This window comes from Telopea speciosissima, chromosome 5, assembly GCF_018873765.1.
Source record: "Telopea speciosissima isolate NSW1024214 ecotype Mountain lineage chromosome 5, Tspe_v1, whole genome shotgun sequence".
Classification (NCBI taxonomy): domain Eukaryota; kingdom Viridiplantae; phylum Streptophyta; class Magnoliopsida; order Proteales; family Proteaceae; genus Telopea; species Telopea speciosissima.
Genome location: NC_057920.1, coordinates 56,745,532 through 56,768,053, shown reverse-complemented (window position 1 = coordinate 56,768,053; position 22,522 = coordinate 56,745,532). Strand labels below are relative to the sequence as shown.

The 22,522-nt window shown below is 40.0% G+C and overlaps 3 protein-coding genes across 3 annotated transcripts in view; 1 reads left to right on the top strand and 2 right to left on the bottom strand.

Moving 5' to 3' along the window:
• The window catches only part of LOC122661883 (probable E3 ubiquitin ligase SUD1), a 58,400-nt gene that overhangs the window by 28,921 nt on the left and 6,957 nt on the right, over positions 1-22,522 (top strand). The gene's annotated exons all lie outside the window — the stretch shown is intronic.
• LOC122661885 (putative disease resistance protein RGA3) lies at positions 187-1,255 on the bottom strand. The gene has a single exon (XM_043857397.1). The coding sequence runs from the start codon at positions 1,243-1,245 to the stop codon at positions 355-357; it is 891 nt and encodes a 296-aa protein (XP_043713332.1). The 5' UTR covers positions 1,246-1,255; the 3' UTR covers positions 187-354.
• Positions 7,403-11,509, bottom strand: LOC122663122 (putative disease resistance RPP13-like protein 1). Its single transcript, XM_043858823.1, has 3 exons — positions 11,339-11,509; positions 7,527-11,144; positions 7,403-7,411 (listed from the first exon to the last, which is right to left on the bottom strand). Exons 1-3 carry the CDS (start codon positions 11,507-11,509, stop codon positions 7,403-7,405), a joined length of 3,798 nt encoding a protein of 1,265 aa, XP_043714758.1.

Sequence of the window (22,522 nt, the reverse complement as noted above, 5' to 3'; positions counted from 1 at the left end):
TGACTCAAAAAAAGACCTCATGTAAATTTCATTTGATGAGTCATTCATTGGTGAAGCATGCCAACTGATTGGCAGAAAAAGAACGGATTCGTGGTAAAAAGGAAGACGATCAGATAAGTCAAAGAAGGATCTCATAAATAGTTCATCAAAATACCCAACCCCTATATCTTCCAGCCGTTTGTTTCCTTTTGGTTGAACAATACCTTCCGCCATCCACAAGAGAACTAATTCAATCTTATTAAATACGTAGTCTTTGGGAAACAAAGCACAATAAGTGAAGCATCTTTTCAAAACTGGCAGAAGATGATGGTAGCTCAACATGAGCGATGGAAGGATCTCACTCTCTCTTAAATCTCATATTTCATTCTCCAAAATATCTTTCCACTCACTGTTATTCCTTTTATCTCGCAAGAGTCCAGCAAGTGTCTTTACAGCCAAAAGAGAACCCTTACATTTCTTCACAATTTCTTGTCCAAATGATTTCAACATTATATTTGCATCAGATGAATTTTCATCCAAGAAAGCGTGCTTTTTAACCATTGCAAAATAAACCTCATCTGATAGACCTTTAAGATCATGATCATTCGGAACAGTGTGCACGATTGATGACACACTTTTGTTCCGTGTTGTAACCAATATCTTGCTTCCTTGTTTTCCGGATGCAAAAACGGTGCTTAAGGCATCCCATCTCAAGTAGTTCTCGTTCCACATGTCATCCAAAACCAATAAGAATCTTTTGTTGCTCAATGCTTTTTTAAGTTCCACCTGTAGCTTGTCTAGTGAATCAGAAGTATGGGTTGAGTTAGTGGCTGACTCGAGAATTTCTTTGGTTAACCTGACCACATCAAAGTCTTCCGATACGCATACCCAGGCTTTCAAACCAAAATGCTTCTCAACTGTCTCATGGTTATAAACAAGCTGAGCAAGGGTTGTCTTTCCAGCTCCACCCATACCGACTATGGGCAGCACCGAGAAATTATTATCATTTTTACTGGAACTTGGAGTTTTGTCGTCTGATAGCAGCCATTTAATAATCTTCGACGTATCTTCCTCCCTGCCAAAAACTTTAGATCTATTCACCACAGAACTCGTCGGTGGCCTTTCACTGAATACCTTGGGCCTTGAAGACCCAGATCCCATGCTGGGGTTCAAACCAAGAGCAACACCTTTTTGTGCTACACTTTGTAATTTCTCATTGATTTCCCTTACTTTGGACCCAAACCTCTCATTGATGTCCTGAATCATAGATTCTGTAGCAGACGAAGCACTACTTTCAGCTGGAGTGAGAGGAATAGGGTTACATACCTGTTGGGTTTGATGAGTGTGGGTCTGATATTCAGATTCCAATTTCAGTCCTTTTAACCTCTCGCTGGCATCCCTTTCTTTTGATCCAGACCTTTCAATTCCCTGCAGAAATATTCGGCGATGTTATAAACCTGAGTTAGGCCTACTATCGCCTTTTATTCAATCTAAAGTTTCAATTGATGCCCTTAACAGCAAAAAATTCTATGCCGAATTCAACAAAGAAGAAATATTACTTCCACTAGATGGAGTGAGAGGAACAGGGTTACGTACCTGTTGGGTTTGGTGAGCAGATTCCAATTTCAGGCGTAGAAGTTCAGTGGCATACTCATCCAGAATGTCCTCCGCATCATAGAGGAGTTGCTTGAGGCGATCGAGCCACAGTTTCACACGGACGTTGGTGAACTGCTTCCCTTCAGCTTCATCAGATAAGGTCTGAATCTCGGCTGAAGTCTCTTTCAGTGACTCCAGTTCATCCAAGTCGATGTCCCATCGGAATAAGAAGTCCCCCAACTCAGGAGAGGAAAACCTGTCCAAGACCGCCTGAAGGAAGGTCGAGTGTCCTAAATTTGACATCTTCCTCTTTCAGAGAGAGAAAATAGAAGTAGAGCAAACAGAGTTCAACAACCGAACCAGAAATCTCAGAGAGAGAAGAAGAAGTAGAGCAAAGAGAGTTTAACAACAACTGAACTAGAAATGAAAGAAAGAGAGATTCCCTTTCAGAGAGAAAAAGAAGCAGAGCACAGAGAGTTCAAACAACAACTGAACCGGAAATGAGAGAGAGAGAGAGAAAAGATGAAGAGGGAAGGTAGGAAATGGTCCTCAATGTTTGTGTGGTTAGAGTTCCTTTTCCAAACCGACAAATTTGACCAAATGATAATTGCTCTTCCGTGTCATATGGGATACTCGGAATCTCGGAATCTAGGTCCCACCAGGGATTGGGATTGGGATTGTAATTGATAGATACTGATTCGGATTGATCAGAATTCAGAAATCAATACGAATCAGCCAATCCGCCCGATCTGATATCAATTCCTCAAACAATGGGTCCCACACGTTTTTGCATTTTGCTTTACATGAAAGATTGGACTGACGCACTGAACAAAGCCATGAATGAAAAATTAGAGATGAGGTAAAATGTTCAAATTAAGTTGATAGGATTTACACATGAAACGAAGCATTATTAAACACTTACATTGGTTAGTGTTGAACAATGCCTTGAAAGAAAAATTGGAGATGAAGTAAACGTTCGGACTTGGGGAATTGGATTAGTGTCGATTTCAATCTGAATCGGTCGCCAAGAACCATCGAGTCGATCATCAAATCCAAAAACAGGGGAATTTTACGTTTAGATCGTATTAGATTAGATAAAATTGGGATTGATCACAGTCGATTCTAATCTAAATCAGCCAATTCATCAATCCAATTCTCGATTCTTAAAATTCTGATCAGATGAGATGCAACTTCATTTTGCTTGGCAGAACAAATTAGGAGAGGCTGGAACTGAAAGGGCTCGATCAACTTGATTATAAATTTGATGAGAGAGAATGTTGTCTATCTGGTGTTTGGCGCAGTTTCCATGCTGGCATTTTTAATGTCATTGAATTGTTTAGTTTTGATATCGACCATTGAATTTAATGTATGGGAAAAAGAATGTTAATCGGTCACGCAGAGCATCCAAATACAGTTGTACGTGAAATGACCGGTGCGTGAGACCACCTGACCCACAAGGACATGGTCCCAGTTCTGATTTGCTAAGGCTACGTTTGGTAAATGTCTGAACAAAGAACACCCGTTCTTGACTAGAAACGTTCTTTGGCGTTCTTCGTCTAGAACGACGTTGAGAACTCCGGAGAGGTACCTGAGTTGTTATTCTACAAAAACAAAAGCAGTGTTAGGGGCAAGGAAACTAATGCTTTAATATGGATAGATACCTTGAATCTTACCTAAGCTAGTTGCTTCCTTAGAACATCCCTGTGAACATGTTCACAATACAATTTTTGCCACATGATTTGTCACTCAAATCTTGGCCTTTAGTAGTGTTAATCAATTTGTATCTATATGTAAAATTTTAGTCAAGATAGAGTAATGCGTATGGAAAAAACAGAGAAATTTTATTGTAAAGATGTTCCCAAAAATATTCGGAAATTTAACCAGATGAGGAGTAAGGGTGTGGTTCCATGGTTCTAAGTATCGGTATCGTATCGCCCATATCGGTTTTGCTAGTTGTCGATATCGATATCGTACCGATACCGTATCGGTAGCATAGTACAAAAAAAGGGTAAAATGATCCGAAAACTCATTTTCTAAGGAAATTCAGAGGTATTTGTGTCTGATACAGTCGATCCAGGTCAATACCGTATTGATTTTGTAGGTCATCGATACCCGTTCCAATACCGTGCACTAAAACCATGTGTGGTTCACAATAAAAAATCAATGAATAAAGAGAAATCTCCAAAGCATTGCTCTCTCCTTACTAAAAGTGACCCATGTAGGACCAATAATAGTTTCCAAAGTTGTCTATAGGCATGCATGCTCTCAATTTCTTAAACCTATAGCTGAAAGAGAAGAAAAAAAAAAAAAAATAGTCTGATCTGGATAATGGGATATCTTTTCTACTCCTTTGTTGGGTTACTTTCACAATTCTTTTTGATAAAGAAACTTTCTTCAAACCAACAATTGATTTATATGGATAATGGAATCTTTTCTACCCTTCTCTTTTGGACCAAATGGAAAGCTAGCCAATAATTTATTTGCACAATAATGGAATCTTTTCTACCCTTCTCTTTTGGACCAAATGGAAAGCTAGCCAATAATTTATTTCCACAATATGGGTAAATAGAATCCACGCGGTTTCTACTTTTTCTTTTGCTCTTCCCTCTCTTCCTACAAATTCTCCCAAAAATCAACTATTGACACATGTTTAAACAATCAAACATGCTATTTATTTTTGGAGGGGGAGGGGGGAAGGGATAGGCACACCCACCGCGTGTGGTAAACTAATGGGCAGCAGGAATGAGGGCGTGGGCGTGTGGTAAACTAATGGGCAGCAGGAATGGGGGCACGGGACGAGGCATCACACAGGCTTGTTTTGGTTCTCGCTTGACTCAAATAGGGGCCATTTCAAAGGGAGAAAGAAAGAGATACACATAACGGGCCCTAGCTTGTGGTATGCAGGTGGTGTGCCGAGCCTTTACCCTTTTTTTCAAAAATCCTTTCTCAATAACTGCTCTATAAAACCAAAGCAATGTTTGAGAGAAAAGAAAAAAAGCCTTAATATGGATGCCTATAATCTAACCTCATTTGGTTGCTTTCTCAGAACATTCCTGTGAACATATTCCCAGTACTACTTTTGCCATGTGGCAGCATATTTGATGCTCAAAATTTGGTCTCTGGTATTGTCTACCAATTCATATCCATGACTAAAATTTTAGTGCAAGTAAACTTGTATACATGGAAGAAATGATATAAATCTAATGGGTCAGCGTTGTCTGTGGTAGCTCTTGGCCCCTGCACGCACACGGGACTAATGAGAGTGTTTGTGTTGGCAACATGAGGATGGTACATTCCCGCACAGAGAACTTTACTCAAAATCTAATATAGAGATGTTCCCAAGAATAACTCATAAATGCAACCAAATGAGGAGTAAGGGTATGGTTCTCAACAAACAATCAAGAAATAAAGAGAAATCTTCAAAGCATTGCTCAGCTCTCGTTCTTAAATGACCTTTGTAAGATTAATAGTGGTTCCAAAGTTATTTAAAGTTTGGATGCTTTTGCTTTTATCTGTTTGGTGAATAAGTATATTACCAAACCCCAGGAGGGGCAGGGTGGATGCTTTTCCTTGGTTAAAGATGTAGATGATAGAGAAGAAAAGAAGACTAGACTTTTCTTGTATAATGGGATATTTTCTACTTCTTTGTTGGATTGCTTTCACATTTCTAACATCCAAAAAAAAACAAAAAAAAAAGGAGGGCGTCCCACACAGCCTTACCTTTGCTTTCACAGAGGATGTTTCTAGACTCAAACCCATGACTACTTGGTGACAATGGAGCAATCTTTACTGTTGCACCAAGGCCACCCTCTATCTCTAACACCAACAAGGAAACTGAAGAAGATCCGGCGATCAAAGGGTAAGAGTGTGGGAAAGGGAGGAGGAGAACAGATATGACCGTATATAAGAACTTCTGCATTCTTGGCTTCTTCAACAAACACTGGGTATGAATACTCATCCATATCTTAACAACATAGACACAGGAAACCGAGTAGTAAAGGGGAGGGAAAGAAAAGAAAATGAGAGGAGCTGGTCTCGGAAGATGACAATGAAGGGAAGTTGGAGGTTTTTTTTCTTTCACTGGAAAAGAAAGGCGAAAGTTTTCCTCCAGCAGGCAAGAAGGTTCACCGTACCATCCTAGGATTCATAAACCACTATAGGGTTTTAGTATTTTCGCGAGAGTACCCTCTTGATATCCCCACGCGCACAATGGTACCCAAAAAAACAAGTTTGATTTACTGGGTCAGGACAAGTTTCAGAACATTAGTGGAGAAACAACAAAAACTCAGTAAAAGGAAGTGTTCAAGTACCTCATTTAAAACCTACAAAACAACCTAGTATTTGCATCGAATAACATTATCAATGATTGAGATTCTATCAGGTTAAAAGTGTTGGTGAAAGACATTTCTTTGTCAGATTTTGATGCTGAATAGTCATTCATTTACAAAATAAGATACCTTTTGTTTCCTGCTCCTGGACAATTAATGCAATCAATGTGGGTCTGCTTTTGTTTCTGCCAATTTGAAGTCTCAAAGTGAGAGATGAACGCAACCAATTACATCGGGCATCTTGCAACCATCTCTACTACTTGAATTTCTGTTGCGTCATGCTGCAATACCAATAATTTTCTGTTAAAACAAACACCAAGAAACACGAGAAACAAAATAGAGCACAGATGGTACAGAGATTTAACGTGGTTCACACACCAATATGATGTGCTACGTCCACAGGTGAAGCTGAAGATGATTTACTATGTAATGGAAGAAAAGTACAATGGAGATCTCTCAATTGCAAGAACGCTCAAAACGGCCACAAGAACTCTCTTCACAAAACCCTAACACAAACCCCAAAAATCGCCTATTCACTTACTTATACAACAAGACAGTAAAACAAATATATACTCCTCCAAGCCCTCCGCTCCCACCACAGACCTCAGAAAAATCCCATTTGGGTCACCACCAAAAATATCTGAGCTGGTCAATCTTCGAAACGGATACAAGAATTCGAAACACACATAAAATCTTCTTAAGTGGTAATGATGAGATGTAGACACTTCAAACATTCAATACAACCATCCCTGAAGTCTTGTGCCAAATGTGTACTCACTGCTGCAAAACAAAACTAATAATCTAAGTTATTTTAAACGAAGTAAGTAAATGTAAGTAGTGGAAGGGACTTGATAAATACAGAGGTAGTTTTTTTTTTTTTAATTGAAAAAAAAGTGGTATGTTTCTTACATGGAAACTATTCAGGGCTTAATGATTTGCGTCTTTCCTTTCCCAAGTAGTTTCTGTCTGTAACAAGTTGAAGTCAAAGCTATTGGAATGTCTCAAAAATTGAGTCCAAAGACTTGGGGAGGAGAGAATTGTCTTTGCATGAGAGAGAGAGAGAGAGAGAGAGAGAGAGAGAGAGAGATGGAACAGTTAAATCCACCCACATGTGGAAGTGTACCACTGCCTAATATAACCTGCTGAGTAGTAAAACAGATGGGATGCTTATAGCTACAATGCTGGGCATCAATTCTTGAGCACTTTCAAAGAGAAATTTCCATAATAATAAATCTACTCTGCACGTCAATTGCGTAATTCACTCATGCTCTTCACATCTCATCACTCTCCTATGAAGGAAAAATTAAATTAAATTCACACATGGCAAAACGTAAAGTAGAGATAGAAATCATACATTTTTTATTATAGAAGAAATACCTCACTTAATATTGGCAGCAATGCATCTCTGCTTTTATTGTGCTTTTTGCATAATAGACACTAATTATATGTGATACTCAATCCATGGGTTTTATATTGCCAGGACGACTCCTCCCACTCTTTCATCCTTCCTGTCAGTAGCACATGGTCTATTGTCACATGGAATTGGGCAAACTTGGACCACTCTTCTCCTTCCATCTTTAGGAACCGTTGTTTTAGCATTGGACAATTCTGGATATCCAAAACTTTAAGAGAGGTTAGGTCAGAGAGTCCATCATATAAGGATTCAAGAATTGGGCAGTCCTTGATGCAAAATGCCCTAAGATTGGTGGGAAGCAGACCCTTTGGAATGGACACGAGAGCAGGACATCCACCAATGGTGAGATCTGAAAGATAGGTGAGATTATGAAGACCTGAGGCCAGTAGGGGTTCGAAACTCTTGCACTCCATAAGAAAAGAGCATCCCACAATCTTCAGTTGTACAAGATTTGTGAGCTTGTGCAAAACCATATCTTGAAAGGGCTCAAGAGCAGGGCAATTTTCGATTACAAATTCTTGGAGCGATGTTAGAGTGTGTAGCTCTTTGGGCAGCAACTCCAGATTCTCACAGTTTGATACTCGAAGATATCGGAGAGACGTGAGGTTGGGCAGAACTTCAACCAATGATGTGAGTCCTCTAGCCCCTTCAATTGTTAGTTCTTTAAGACGATTGAGATTACACATGCTCTGTGGTAGCTTCCCTAGGCTGTAACAATCAAAACGGATGTACAAACACTGAAGGCTTGAAGGAAGGAGATCAAACCCAATCTCGTTCTGCAGAGGAACTGTAAGCAATTTACAATCATAGATCTTTAATTCTTCAAGTGCTGTCAAGTGTTGCATAACTCCATTGGGTGGCGATTCGAGATCTAACACATCATCAATAGTCAAGGAGAAAGTTGGTACATTCTTTTGCCACTTTTGAAAGCTTGTGAGAAAAGATACTATTTCTAGCACACGGAGGCAAGGGAATGAACTATGTATACGTGGTGCTGATGATGATGGATAGTTTGAGTCGGACAATGTTGTTATCTGGTCACAACTGTTCAAAAGCAAACTCTTAACAGAGGGAAGACTTGGAAGAACCACTAATTTTGGACATTCACTGATATTAAGCCATTGCAGTGAAGGAAGAAGCCGCGGTAATTCTCTTAGGTCATGACATCCTACTATTTCCATTCCCACCAAGCCAGGAAAACGGTGAGAGAACATCCTTAGTTTGGGACAATATCTTATTTCCAACCTATGGAGGCTAGGGAATTTTCCTCCACCTTTTTCTTCTTCAACCACTTCAGGCCACTCTTCCCATTCTTTCATCCCTTCAACATATAGTGTCTTCAATGATAAAAAATTCTTATTAGTTGATGATGAGCCATCCTCATGTAACCAACTTCCCACCATTTTTGAAGCACAACAGTCTCTGATCATTAGGTGTTCGAGCAAGGGTAGTTGACTAAGACAAGGCAGGAACCTGCATTTGCGACAACCAATGAGATTTACAGTCTTTAAATTAGACAGGGAAGGATCCTCCGTCCAATTGGGGAACCTCGTACCACCATAGTTTTCAATCCATAGCGCTTCAAGACTGGTAGGAGGTTGTAGTTTGTCAAGTACATCCTCCTCTACTTTTTCATCTTTCCCCAAATCAGGAAAACTATCCTTGCTTGCATAATATCTCAATTTCAGTTGTAGGCAAAGAAGGTTCAACTTGTTCTTCAAATTGGCCACCATGGCTTTTGTCCCACTATTGTCTACATTTTCCAAATTTACAATCTCCAGAGTCCCACGGAGTTGGGACAAGTCCCTCAGCTCGCTATTATTTTTTGACCCCGCAACATATCTGTTCAATGTTTGAAGACAAGTTAAGTTGCCCAATCCTAATGGCATTATATCTAAATCCATAGGAAGAAAGAGATGTCGAAGGTTTATGAGGTTACCCATATCTTCAGGCAACTCTTTCAGGTTGAAACAGAGAGTTAGGATTAACGTTTGTAGATTGTAAAGACTTGAAATTGAGTTGGGTAACCTCACAATACCAGAAGATGATAGATCAAGAAGCCTTAGATGTTTCAACCTGCCAATTGAATCTAGCAACTCATCATCGCCCGAAAAGCTGAAACATAGCACATGCAGGAATTGGAATTGGAATTGCATGGTAGGCAAAAGGGACGACAGAGAACAAACTTTATCATTTAGCATTAGAAGGGTGCGTAACCTTTTCATGGCCATATAGTCTGTCGTCCCATAATTACGATTGTCGTCAGGGTTGTTAGACAAGTGACGGGATGTCGTAAGAATTTTGGATGGCTTATCATACTCTCTCCTACAAAAAATTCCACCCGAAACAAATTGTGCTAAATCATGGATCAGATCATGCATCACAAATCTTGATCCTGTGTTACTGGATGACTCGAAAAAAGACCTAATGTGAAGTTCATTTGATATGTCAATCAAATCAAATGGACACACATTGATTGGCAGACTAATGGGGGATTTCCAGTAAAAAAGAAGAGGATCAGATAACTCAAAGAAGGACCTCATAAATAGTTCATCAAAATACCCAACCCCTATGTCTTCTAGCCGTTTGCTTCCTTTTGGTTGAACAATACCTTCTGCCATCCATAAGAGGGCTAATTCAATCTTTTTAAATTCGTAGTTTTTGGGAAACAAAGCACAATAAGCGAAGCATCTTTTCAAAACTGGTGGAAGATGATGGTAGCTCAACATGAGCGATGGAAGGATCTCACTCTCTCTTAAATCCCATATTTCATTCTCCAAAATATCTTTCCACTCACTGTTCTTCCTTTTACCTCGTAAGAGGCCAGCAAGGGTCTTTACAACCAAAGGAGAACCCTTACATTTCTTCACAATCTCTTGTCCAAATGTTTTCAACTTTATATTTGCTTCAGATGAATTTTCATCAAAGAAAGCATGCTTTTTAACCATTGTAAAACAAGCCTCATCTGACAGACCTTTTAGATCATGATCATTCGGAATAGTACGCACGACTGATGAAACGCTTTTGTTCCGTGTTGTAACCAATATCTTGCTTCCTGGTCTACCAAATGCAAACACGGTGCTTAAAGCATCCCATCTCTCGTAATTCTCATTCCACATGTCATCCAGAACCAATAAGAATCTTTTGTTGCTCAATGCTTCTTTAAGTTCCACTTGTAGCTTGTCTAGTGAATTAGAAGTATGGGTTGACTTAGTGGCTGACTCGAGAATTTCTTTGGTTAACCTCACTACATCAAAGCCTTCCGATACACATACCCAAGCTTTAAGACCAAAATGCTTCTCAACTCTCTCATCATTATAAACAAGTTGAGCAAGGGTTGTCTTTCCCGCTCCACCCATACCGACTATGGGCAGCACCGAGAAATTATTATCATTGTTACTGGGACTTGGAGTTTTGTCGTCTGATAGCAACCATCCAATAATCTTCCACATATCTTCCTCTCTGCCAAAAACTTTAGATCTATTGAGTACAGAACCAGTCGGTGGCCTTTCACTGAACACCCTGGGCCTTGAAGACCCAGATCCCATGCTCGGGTTCAAACCAAGAGCAACACCTTTTTGTGCTACACTATGTAACTTCTCATTGATTTCCCTTACTTTTGACCCAAACCTCTCATTGATGCCCTGAACCACAGATTCTATACCAGACTTCAACAGAGACGAAAAACTACTTTCACCTGGAGTGAGAGGAACAGAGTTGCATACCTGTTGGGTTTGGTGAGGGTGGGTCTGATGTTCAGATTCCAATTTCAGTCCTTTTAACCTCTCGTTGACATCACTTACTTTTGATCCAGACCTTTCAATACCCTGCAGCAATATTTGGTGATGTTATAAACCTTAGGCCTATCGCCTTTAATTTATTCAATCTAAAGTTTCATTGATGCCCTTAATAGCATATTCTATTCCGGATTCAAGTTCAACAAATTAAAAAGAAATATTCTTGCTGATGCTCTGTATACACTAGTTTCACTAGATGGAGTGAGAGGAACAGGGTAGCGTACCTGTTGGGTTTGGTGAGCAGATTCCAATTTCAGGCGTAAAAGTTCAGTGGCATACTCATCCAGTATGTCCTCCGCATCATAGAGGAGTTGTTTGAGGTGATCGAGCCACAGTTTTGGAGCACCGTCGGTGAACTGCTTCACTTCAGCTTCATCAAATAAGGCTTGAATCATGGCTGATGTTGGTTTGAGTGACTCCACTTCATGCAAGTCGATGTCCCATCGGAGTATGAAGTCCCCCAACTCTGGAGAGGCAAACCTGTCGAAGGCCACCTGAAGGAAGGTCGAGTGTCCTACAACTGACATCTTCAACTTTCAGAGAGAGATCGAAAAATATGTAGAGGAAAGAGAGTTCAACAACAACAGAAGAACCAGAAATCAGAGAGAAAGAGTGAGAGGAAGAAGATGAAGACACAAAAGGGATTGGCAATTTGGAATGCGTGTTGCATCACTTGCAACCCCACAGGCCCACACCATTATTCGCTTTTCACTGTTAAGAATAAAAATCCGGAATGAATTTGAGCTTTAAAAACCATATTAAATTTTTTTTTTTTTTTAAAAAAGACAAACATTTACCAAAGGATTTCTATAATCTACTTTATCCTGTTTCAATTTTTCATTTATCTTTTGTTCAGTGCTTAATCTTAATCTTTCTGGGGAAATAAATAATAAAGAGAAATCTCCAAAGCATTGCTTTCTCCTTACTAAAAACTGACCCATGTAGGATCAATAATAGCTTCCAAAGTTGTTTGTAGAGGTATGAATGCTTTCACTTTCTTAAATATATACCTGAAAGAAAAATAAAAGAGCAAATTACATGCAACCCCTGGTGTTGGAAACAATAACAAAATGAATTTTTTTCACCTGCGGTTCCCCTGTCCGGTACGGTTCCCTAGTGCCTCTAATAAAAGGGAGTAGATCCCACCCGGGCAGTGTGTTCAGTCAAGGTTGGAATGGTCATTTCAGCCTCCCCTATGAGAGGAACTGCACAACTGTACTGATCAACAAACCTCAGGGGATAAAGGTCCTAACAAAATACCCCCCTAGTTTCACCTTTTACGTATAATCCTTGATGACTCACGGTGTTAGTGAGCTGTTAGTTTTTAAAGTAAAAAGACCATTTTACCTTTTTAGCTTAGTGATGACTTATTTTAAGTACCATTTTACCCTTATTCCCATTCTTCTTCTCCAAACGTGAAAACCCTTAAAACAAATTCAGTAATGATGGTTCAGCCGTCGATTCTGGCTTCTCCCGATGGTTTCGGCCTTCAAGATTCTGGCGAACGACAACGTGACTCCGACGAACTTGATGCCGGTGTCTGATCGTCGTTCTAATGCCCATAGGAAACCCTTAATCCGATTGAAACCCTAATAAACCCCTTCTTTTATTGGTTGATTCAAGTACACCCATAAATCTGTGTGTCCCACCGCCTCCATTGCAACCCTTTTTTTTAGATAATCAGCAAGTCACTGGATATGAAAAAACTCATCACCGGTGATCGAAAAGCGAGCAGAAGACGAATGGTGGGTAAGCAGAGAGCTCGCTGCCCTTTGCTGGCTGGGTGGCCATGGCTGCACAACCTTTGTGGGCCTTAATATACACCTATTATGGTGCTTCAAATGACAGCCATGGTTGTCGATCATGGTGGTCTTCGACTGACCTTTTTTTAAAAAAAAAAAATGACTCAATGAAAGAGCCATTGACATTGAAAAAAAAATAAAATTTATTGCCGGTCATGGGGTTGCTCGTAATGGCAGCAGCAGTAGCACCGACGATGATAGAGATACTTCGCAGTTCACCGGAGAATAAAGGGATAGGGTTTGGGCTATGGTTATATTCTATAAAGGTAAAATTGTCCATGACAAAAATTAAAGGGTAATATAACTTTCAAATGTTTAACTACACCTAACGGTTTAAACTTAACGGTAAGGGCTTATATGTAAGCCCCCAATCATCTAGGGGAACACGTAAAAAGTGAAACTAGAGGAGTATTTTGTTATTGTTTCAAACACCAGGAGATACATGTAATTTGCTCAAAAGAAAACAAAAATAGACTGATCTGGCTAATGGGATATCTTTTCTACTCCCTTGTTGGATTACTGCCACAATTCTTTTTGATAAAAAAACTTTCTTCAAACCAACAATTGATTTTTGTGGATAATGGAATCTTTTCTGCCCTTCTCTTTTGGACCAAATGGAAAGCTAGCCATTAATTTTTTTTTTTTAAAAGATGCTAGCCATTAATTTATTTGCATAATATTGGGTGAATAGAATCCACGCGGTTTCTACTTTTTCCTTTTTTTTTTTTTTTTTTTAAATATATATATATTCTTTTGCTCTTCCCTCTCTTCCTAGAAATTCTTCGAAAAATCAACTCTTGATACCTGTTTAAACAGCCAAACTAATGTTAAGAGGAGATTTAAGATAAAGAGAATAAGAGAAGTCACTACAGCATGTTTTGTTTTGGGTTTTTTTTTTTTTTTTTTGGGGGGGTGGGGGGGTGGGGTTTAGAGGGATAGGCATACCGATCGTGTGCGCTAATGGGCAGCAGGGGACGAGGCATCACACATGCTTGTTCTGGCTGACTTAAATAGAGGCCATTTCAAAGGGAGGAAGATAGAGATAGACATAATGGGCCCTAGCTTGTGGAATGCAGGCAGTGTGCCCAGCTTTTTCCCTTTTTCCAAAAACCCTTTCTCCCTAACTGATCTATAAAACCAAAGCAATGTTTGAGAGAAAAGAAAAAGCCCTTAACAGATGCCTATAATCTACCCTCATTTGGTTGCTTTCTCAGAACATTCCTGTGAACATATTCACAGTACAACTTTTACCATGTGGCAGCATATTTGATGCTCAAACTTTGGCCTTTGATAATGTCTACCAATTCATATCCATGAGTAAAAGTTTAGTCCAAGTAAACTTATATACATGGAAGAAATAATATAAATCTAATGGGTCAGCGTTGTTTGTGGGGGAGCTTGGCCCCTGCGTGCACACGGGGCCAATGAGAGCGCATGCATTGACATCATGGGGACAGTACACTCCCTCACAGAGAACTTTACTCAAAATCTAATATAGTGATGTTCCCAAGAATAATTCGAAAATGCAACCACAAGAGGAGTAAGGGTTCTCAATAAACAATCAAGAAATAAAGAGAAATCTTCAAAGCATTGCTCATCTCTCGTTCTTAAATGACCAATGTAAGATTAATAATGGTTCCAAAGTTGTTTAAAGGTTTGGATGCTTTTGCTTTCTTAAAGATGTAGATGATAGAAAAGAAAAGAAGACTAGACTTTTCTTGTATAATGGGACATTGTCTACTTCTTTGTTGGATTGCTTTCTCATTTCTTTTTGGTAATGAAACAAAACCAGCAATAGATTTAAATGGATAATGAAATCTTTTCTATTCTTCTTTTGGACCAAATGGGAAATTAATCATTAATTTATTTGCATAATAATAGTGAATGGAAACCCAAACGATTTCTACTTTACTTTTTCCTTTTTCCCCCTTTGGCTCCCCCCTTCTTCTTAGAAATGCTTGGAAAATCGTTTCATGCCTGCCTATCTCTAAGACCAAAAAAAGGGCATACCACACAGCCTTTACCCCTGCTTTCGCAGAGAGGCTGTTTCCAGACTCGAACCAGTGACCTCTTGGTGATAATGAAGCAATCTTTACCGTTGTACCAGGGCCCACCCTCTATCTCTAACACCAACAAGGGAACTGAAGAAGATCAGACGATCAAAAGGGTAAGCCACAGAGTGCGGGAAAGAGAAGAGGAGAACAGATATGACCATATATAGGGACTTGCAATCTTAGCTTCTTCAACCAACAATGGGTATGAACACTCATCCATGTCTTAACCACATAAACAGCGGAAACCGAGTAGTAGAGGGGAGGGAAAGAAAAGAAAATGAGAGGAGCTGGTCTCAAAAGTTGACAATGAAAGGAAGCTGGAAGCTTTTTTTTTTTTTTTCACTGGAAAAGAAAGAAGAAAGTTTTCCTCCACCGGCCAACAAGGTTCACCGCACCATCCTAAGGTTCACAAACCCCTATAGGGTTTTAGTATTTTCCCAAGAGTACACTCTTGATATATCCCCACGCGCATCTGAAGCACCGGGATGAATGGATCCCCATTTACTTTGGGTGAAGGAAAAATCGGACTGAAAAGAAAAGTTTTATGTGCCTGTGTCTTTCCTAGCCTTGATAGCTAGTTGGTGAGCAAGTTCCACATTAACTCTGTTTCCCCCACCCCATCTCCACCACCACCACCCTCTTCTTCAAAATAAGTAGAGATTCAACCTGATTTATATAGTTTTCAATATCAAACATGATTGAGAATAAACCCAATGCCTAGTGAAAGACATCCTTGTAGTCAAGCCAATTGACTGCATTTTGAGAGTCCCCAGTTAATTCAGTTACTGGGCAATGAACCATAATCACCTCTGCACCCATAATAAACCAAGAATGGATACTGTGATAGGATAACAAGTTTAATATGCTGGGCCAGAACAGGTTTCAGAACATTTGTAGAGAAACAACAAAAACTCGGTAAAAGGAAGTGTTCAAGTACCTCATTAAAAGCCTTCAAAACTATTAGTATTTGCACTGAATAACATTACAGTAGAATTTGACATGAAGAAGAACATAAGATCCAAATATATAATACATTATCAATGGTGAAAGAAATATTTCTTTGTCAGATTTTGATGCTGGATAGTCATTCATTTACAAAATAAGATATTTTTGTGTCAACTGTTCTTAGACAATTAATGCAATCAATGTGGGTCTGATTTTGTTTCTGCCAATTTGAAGTCTAGAAATGAGAGATGAACGCAACGAATTACATCGGGCATCTTGCAACCATCTCTACTACTTGAATTTCTGTTGCGTCATTCTGCAATACCAAAAATCTTCTTAACTGGTAATGATGCAATGTAGACACTTCAAACACTTAATACAACCATCCCTAATGTGTCGTGCCAAATGTGTACTCACTGATGTTACTGCCGCAAAACAAAAATAATATTCAAAGTCATTTTTAAGGATGTAAGAAAATATAAGTAGTGGCAGGGACTTGATAAATAGAGTTTTTTTCTTTCCTTTCTCAAGTAGTTTCTATCTGTAACAAGTTGAAGTCAAAGCTACTGGAATGTCTCAAAAATTGATTCCAAAGACTTGAGGAGGAGAGAAATTGTCTTTGCAAGAGAGAGAGAGAGAGAGAGAGAGTGTCAAGTAGCATTCTTATAGTTAGGCACCATCTTTATCATGTACTACAATTACAAAAAAAAAAAAAAAAACAGTTAGCTTGGTTTATCCCCTCAAATGAAATTGAAAGTCCAATAGAGCTAGGAACCTGTAAAAGTTTAAGTAATGGACAATCTTATGGAAGTGTAATAAATAGTATCTTGGCGAAAATTTCATTTGTTTACTTTCTTTTATTTCCCCCTTCTTGTCAAAATACTAGCCAAAACTCTCCTCAACTGATAATTATGTAGAATATAAGTTTCAAACTTCAAAGATGGTTATCAACAATGTATTTCTACACTATACAAGGCTTCTGCTTCTGATGTTTCTACCGCAAGAAATAAATAGATTCAATGGAAAATCTGGTTGACAATATCGAAGGAGAAGCAAAAAAATTGACATGCAGCAGACATAGAGATATATATCATAGGATTCACAGTAATTTCTAGGTGGATGGAGGTGTTTGCAAGGTTTACTCTGTCCTGAGAGTCTTGGTTCTAGAATCATTAGATATGATCCAAGGCTTATATGAAGCTTTTGAGGAGCTTGAGAATCTTCTAGCTTAGACCAACTTTTTTTTTTGGGTGAATTAGCTTAGACCAACTTACTGTAATTAAAAGTAAAATAGGCCCTAAAGCATCAATACCTAGAACTCAAATTGGGGTGGGGGCAGTGTACTGAGTGTAGCATGTGTCCTTGAGAGAGGAGAGAAAGGGTATAGAAATCTGGCTTCGCCCCCCCCCCCCCTCTCTGTTATTTTTTAACGAACAAAATAAATAGAACAGCTGCCTATAAATGCTACAATCTACATTCTATTAAAAATCTAAAATGGAGAGAGTTTTATTTAGCTTATGCAATTATACTAGAAAATATCAATGAAAAAGATTGAACCCCATAGTGAGCTACCGAACATGTCAATCAGATATAGAGGAAAAGGACCATGAATTAAGCTTACAGAGAAGGAATTTAGGTAGAATCCATAAGATCAAGGTGTTAGAGTTTATGTGTTAGGGGTATATTTGTCTCTGTTTTTATTATAAGCCTGTTAGAGTTGTAATTTTACATTTTATTCTCTTTTTATCTTTTACCTCCTTAGGGAGTCCTATGTAATTCCTAAGAGTTATTAGTGAAGTAAATATAGGAGTTAGGAGAGTATCTAACTCACGATTCTCTCATCTCTCTTCTTCTTCTCCTCTCTTCTCTTCTCCCTCTCTTCCTCCTTGTTGAGCTGCAAACCATTGTTCTCTAAGACCTCCCACATATTCTAACTTGGTATTAGAGAGTGGTTTGAGAGTCGACCTAGCTCCTCTTGTTTCCTTTCCTCTCTTTGGAACCCTAGCAAGGTAAAGGGTTCCATAGAGACCATACCATGTAGAATACCCTACATAGAATGGTCGGTTGTTGTCTAAACATCAAAGCTTTGATGAATGGAGGGAGCTCTCTGCCTGGCAAGATGATTTGAAGCTCTTGAAGTCGATCCCATGTGCAGTCACCGTTACCGCCAGTCTTACCTCTCTTGGTTTCGATTCTGCCAATTGGCAGGTTTGTTTGCTTTGAGGCTGGGCGCTTTTGAGTCGCCTGGAAGTCCTCTTTCCAGCCCCCAAGGGCTCATTTGGTAATCAGGGCAGATTAGACAGCACTGCTCTCATCTTCGATGTTGCACAGGTTTGGTCTCGATTCTGGCAGCAGTGATTTTCTTCTTTGTTGAAGCTCACCCTTGAGGTGTGATGTTGTTAAATGATTGTTAGTTACTAAGAATGGAAGATTCACTCTTTGGTATGTGTTTGGATGCTATGGATTGTTTTTTTTGGACATTGGAAGTGTATAGCCTGTTTTTCAGCAAGTGTTTGCTCTTGGTTTGCTTGCTGCCTGTTTTTTCTGTGTGTGTGGTTGGGTTGAGGTTGCTCCCCATTTGTGCAAGACTCTATATTGAGTTTCTTTGAAGTGTTTGACATTATGTCCACCATGTCTGGTACTGATTCCATTGTCAGTGGATCTTTGGGAGCTTTTAGTGGCAGCTTAGGTGGTGCTCTCCCCATCACGAACTTCCTTGATAACCCCAACACCCAACTTTCTATTGTGAAGCTTGACAATACAAACTACTTGGATTGGTCTCGCTCCGTGAAGTTGTCCCTGAGCATTAGAGGAAAGTTGGGATATATTACTGGCTCCATCAAGGCACCTGAACCTACTGCCTCAAACTATCTAAAGTGGGAGACTGAGAACTCCACTGTCATGACCTAGTTAATATTCTCCATGAAACCTGAGATAGGTAGGAGTTTTATGAGCAAGGAAACTGCAAAGGATATTTGGGACAGTGTTTCCAGAGTTTATGATAGAGTAAGTGATTCAACCAAAGTGCATCAAATCCTCCAAAAAAATCATCCATATAAAACAGGGTGATCGGAGCATATTTGACTACTATAATACTGTTATTAGCTTGTGGGAGAAATATGATCACTACAGTAATCTCCAGCTGTCCAATTTTGAAGATGAGGCCAAGGTCTACAGGAAACAAGAGAAGGAAAGAATCCTTATTCTACTTGGTGGCCTTAACCCAGAGTATGAACCTCTTCGCTTGCAGATCTTAGGGAGGTCTCCTCTCCCATCATTGGATGAGGTGTGTAGCTACTTGCAGAGTAAGGAGAGAGGTGGAGGGAGAGGTCGAGACAGATTTAAATGTGACCATTATGGAAAGTTTGGGCACACTAAGGACAGGTGTTGGACTCTTCATGGGCAGCCTCCTAGTGGGCGTGGTGGATCATTTGGTACCCGAGGAGGTAAGACCGGAGGAGCTACCGGGGGAGCTAGAGCCCACTCTGTGACAGCTGATACTGAGTCACCTGGACCACAGACTGATCCGGATTCTCTCTCCAGAGAGGATATTGCAGCACTACGTCGGATGATGTTCCGACTTGGCCACTCTTCTACTGCCCCTGCAGCGTCAGACTTAGCCTCCGCCTTGTAGGCCTCTACATCTACCCCCTCCACCGCCCCCACTTGGGTTGTTGATTCTGGTGCCACAGATCATATGACTGGTATGTCTCAGTGTTATGACTCTTATTCTATTCGCTCCGGTAAAGATAAGGTTAGAGTTGTCGATGGTTCTCTTTCCTCTATCTCTGGTAAGGGCAATGTTCGAGTCACTTCTTCTCTTTCTCTTGATTCTGTACTTCATGTTCCCAATTTTGCCACTAACCTGTTGTCTGTCAGTCATTTAACCAAGTCCTTGAACTGTTGTGTCACTTTCTTTCCTTCTCATTGTGTCTTTCAGGATTTGGTGACGAAGAGGGTTATTGGCAGTGGACGTGAGGAGAAAGGACTCTACCTTCTTGAGCCCCAACCATCTGTTTTGCTTGCTAATCAGTCCTATGTTTATGGCCAGACTGATAGGAGTACTGTGGACTCTGTGATGCTTTGGCATCAATGTTTAGGCCACCCATCTTTTGTTGTTATGAGGAAACAATTGCCTCATTTGTTTACTTCTTTTCTTTCTTCGCATGTTTTTCAGTGTGAACCATGTATTTTTGCTAAATACTATCGCACTTCTTATAACTATCATGGTAATAGATCCACTGTTCCTTTTCATATCGTGCATTCTGATGTTTGGAGACCTACTCTCACTACCTCTTTGTCTGGATACCGCTATTTTGTTTCATTTGTTCATGACTACTCCCGAACCACTTGGACTTTTTTAATGAAACAAAAGAGTGATGTTTATGATGCTTTCAAGAATTTCTATCAGTTAATTTTTACTCAATTTGGTACCCGCATCCAGATAATCTGCTCCGATAAAGGGGGGAGTACATGTATGGGGGGGCTCCAACAGTTTTTTAGTGATCATGGTATTATCCACCAAATTGCATGTGTTGATACCCCCCAACAAAATGGCGTGGCTGAAAGGAAAAACCGCCATCTGTTGGAGGTCACTAGAAGTCTCCTTTTCAGCATGCATATTCCTAAGACTTTTTGGGCTGATTCTCTCCTTGTTACTGCCTTTCTCATCAATCGGATGCCAACTCTGCTACTTGGCTCCAAATCTCCTCTGGGAACTCTGCTTCCTCAGACGTCTGCCTTTCTTCTTCCTCTCAAGGCATTTGGATGTGTCTGCTATATCCATGTCAATAAATCGGCTAGGACTAAGCTTGATCTCAAGGCCCTCAAGTGCCTCTTCCTTGGTTATTCCGCTTCTACCAAAGGGTATAAGTGCTATCATCCTGCTTCCCGAAAGCGCTTCCTCTCCAAAGATGTCACTTTCTTTGAGTCTATACCCTTCTTCACTCCTTCTCATCAGCATCCTCTTCAGGGGGAGAATAGAAGGAATGAAGAGGATGTTGATATCCCTTTCCTCCCACCTTTGCCTACTTCCCCATTTTTGTTTGACATTGGTACACCTAAAGAAGGGGTTGTCGTTGATACTTGTGATCAAGGGGTTGTTGTTGCAAGTGGTGCTGGTCATAAGAAGGATTACCACATTCACAACAAAAAAGGTGAATGCTTGAAGACTAAAGGAAAGAAGACCTACCCAGAGCCCTCTTTGGATCTGGATACTAAGCTTCATCCTCCTCAGTCAAGTGATCCTCCTTCTGATTTAGATCTCCCAATTGCTACTAGAAAGGGAAAACGAGCTTGCACTAATCCTATTGCCCAGTTTGTTTCCTATGATGCTATCTCCCCCATAGGTCTTACTTTTACCACTGCTCTCTACTCTGCAACTATTCCCAAGAATCTCATTGAGGCTATATCTGACCCAAAATGGAAGAAAGCTATATCTGAGGAAATGAGTGCTCTTGAGAAGAATGGTACATGGACTCTTGTTCATTTCCCCAAGGGGAGAGTTCCAGTTGGATGTAGGTGGGTCTATACAATCAAGTACCGATCAGATGGTACAATGGACCGATACAAGGCTCGGTTGGTAGCCAAGGGGTACAGTCAAGTTTATGGTATTGACTACCAAGAGACTTTTGCTCCTGTAGCCAAGCACAACTCAATCAGAGTCCTTCTATCAGTGGCAGCCAACACAGAATGGCCATTGTATCAGTTAGATGTGAAAAATGCTTTTCTTCATGGTGATCTAGAAGAGAAGGTGTATATGCAACCTCCACCTGGTTTCAAGTCTCCTTCAGCAGAAGGAAAGGTGTGTCTCCTCAAGAAGGCACTTTATGGTCTCAAACAGTTACCTAAAGCTTGGTTTGAGAGGTTTCGATAGGCCATTCTAAGGAACGGATATTCCCAGAGTCAGGCTGACCACACCTTGTTTATCCGAAGAGGTAATGGTACAATCACTGCTCTTATTGTTTATGTTGATGATATTGTTGTGACAGGGAATGATGAAGATGAGATAAAGAAGTTAAAATCTTACCTAGCCGAACAGTTTGAAGTTAAGGATCTTAGACTTTTGAAATATTTCTTGGGGATTGAAGTATCAAGATTAAGGGCATCAACATTTGCCAGCGGAAGTTTGTTCTGGATCTATTGAAAGAGACAGGAATGTTAGGATGTAAACCAGCCAACTCCCCAATTGATCAGAATCACAAACTTAGTGAAGGTTGTGGTTCTCCTTTTGTAGATGCAGGGAAATACCAGAGGTTGGTTAGGAAATTGATCTACCTTTCCTTGACTCGGCCAAACATCACTTATGCAGTTGGAGTGGTGAGTTAGTTCATGCATGCTTCCAAAAGTAGACACCTTGATGTTGTCCGTCACATCATCAGGTACTTAAAATCCTCTCCAGGAAAAAGGCCTTCTATATGCTAGACATAGTCACCTGAGGATAGAGGGCTACACTAATGCAATTTGTGCTGGTTCTATTTTTGATAGACGATCTACTTCCAGTTATTGTACCCTTGTGGGTGGTAACCTTGTTACATGGAGGAGTAAGAAACAACCAGTTGTAGCCAGATCCAATGCAGATGCTGAATTTAGAGCCATGGCTCATGGG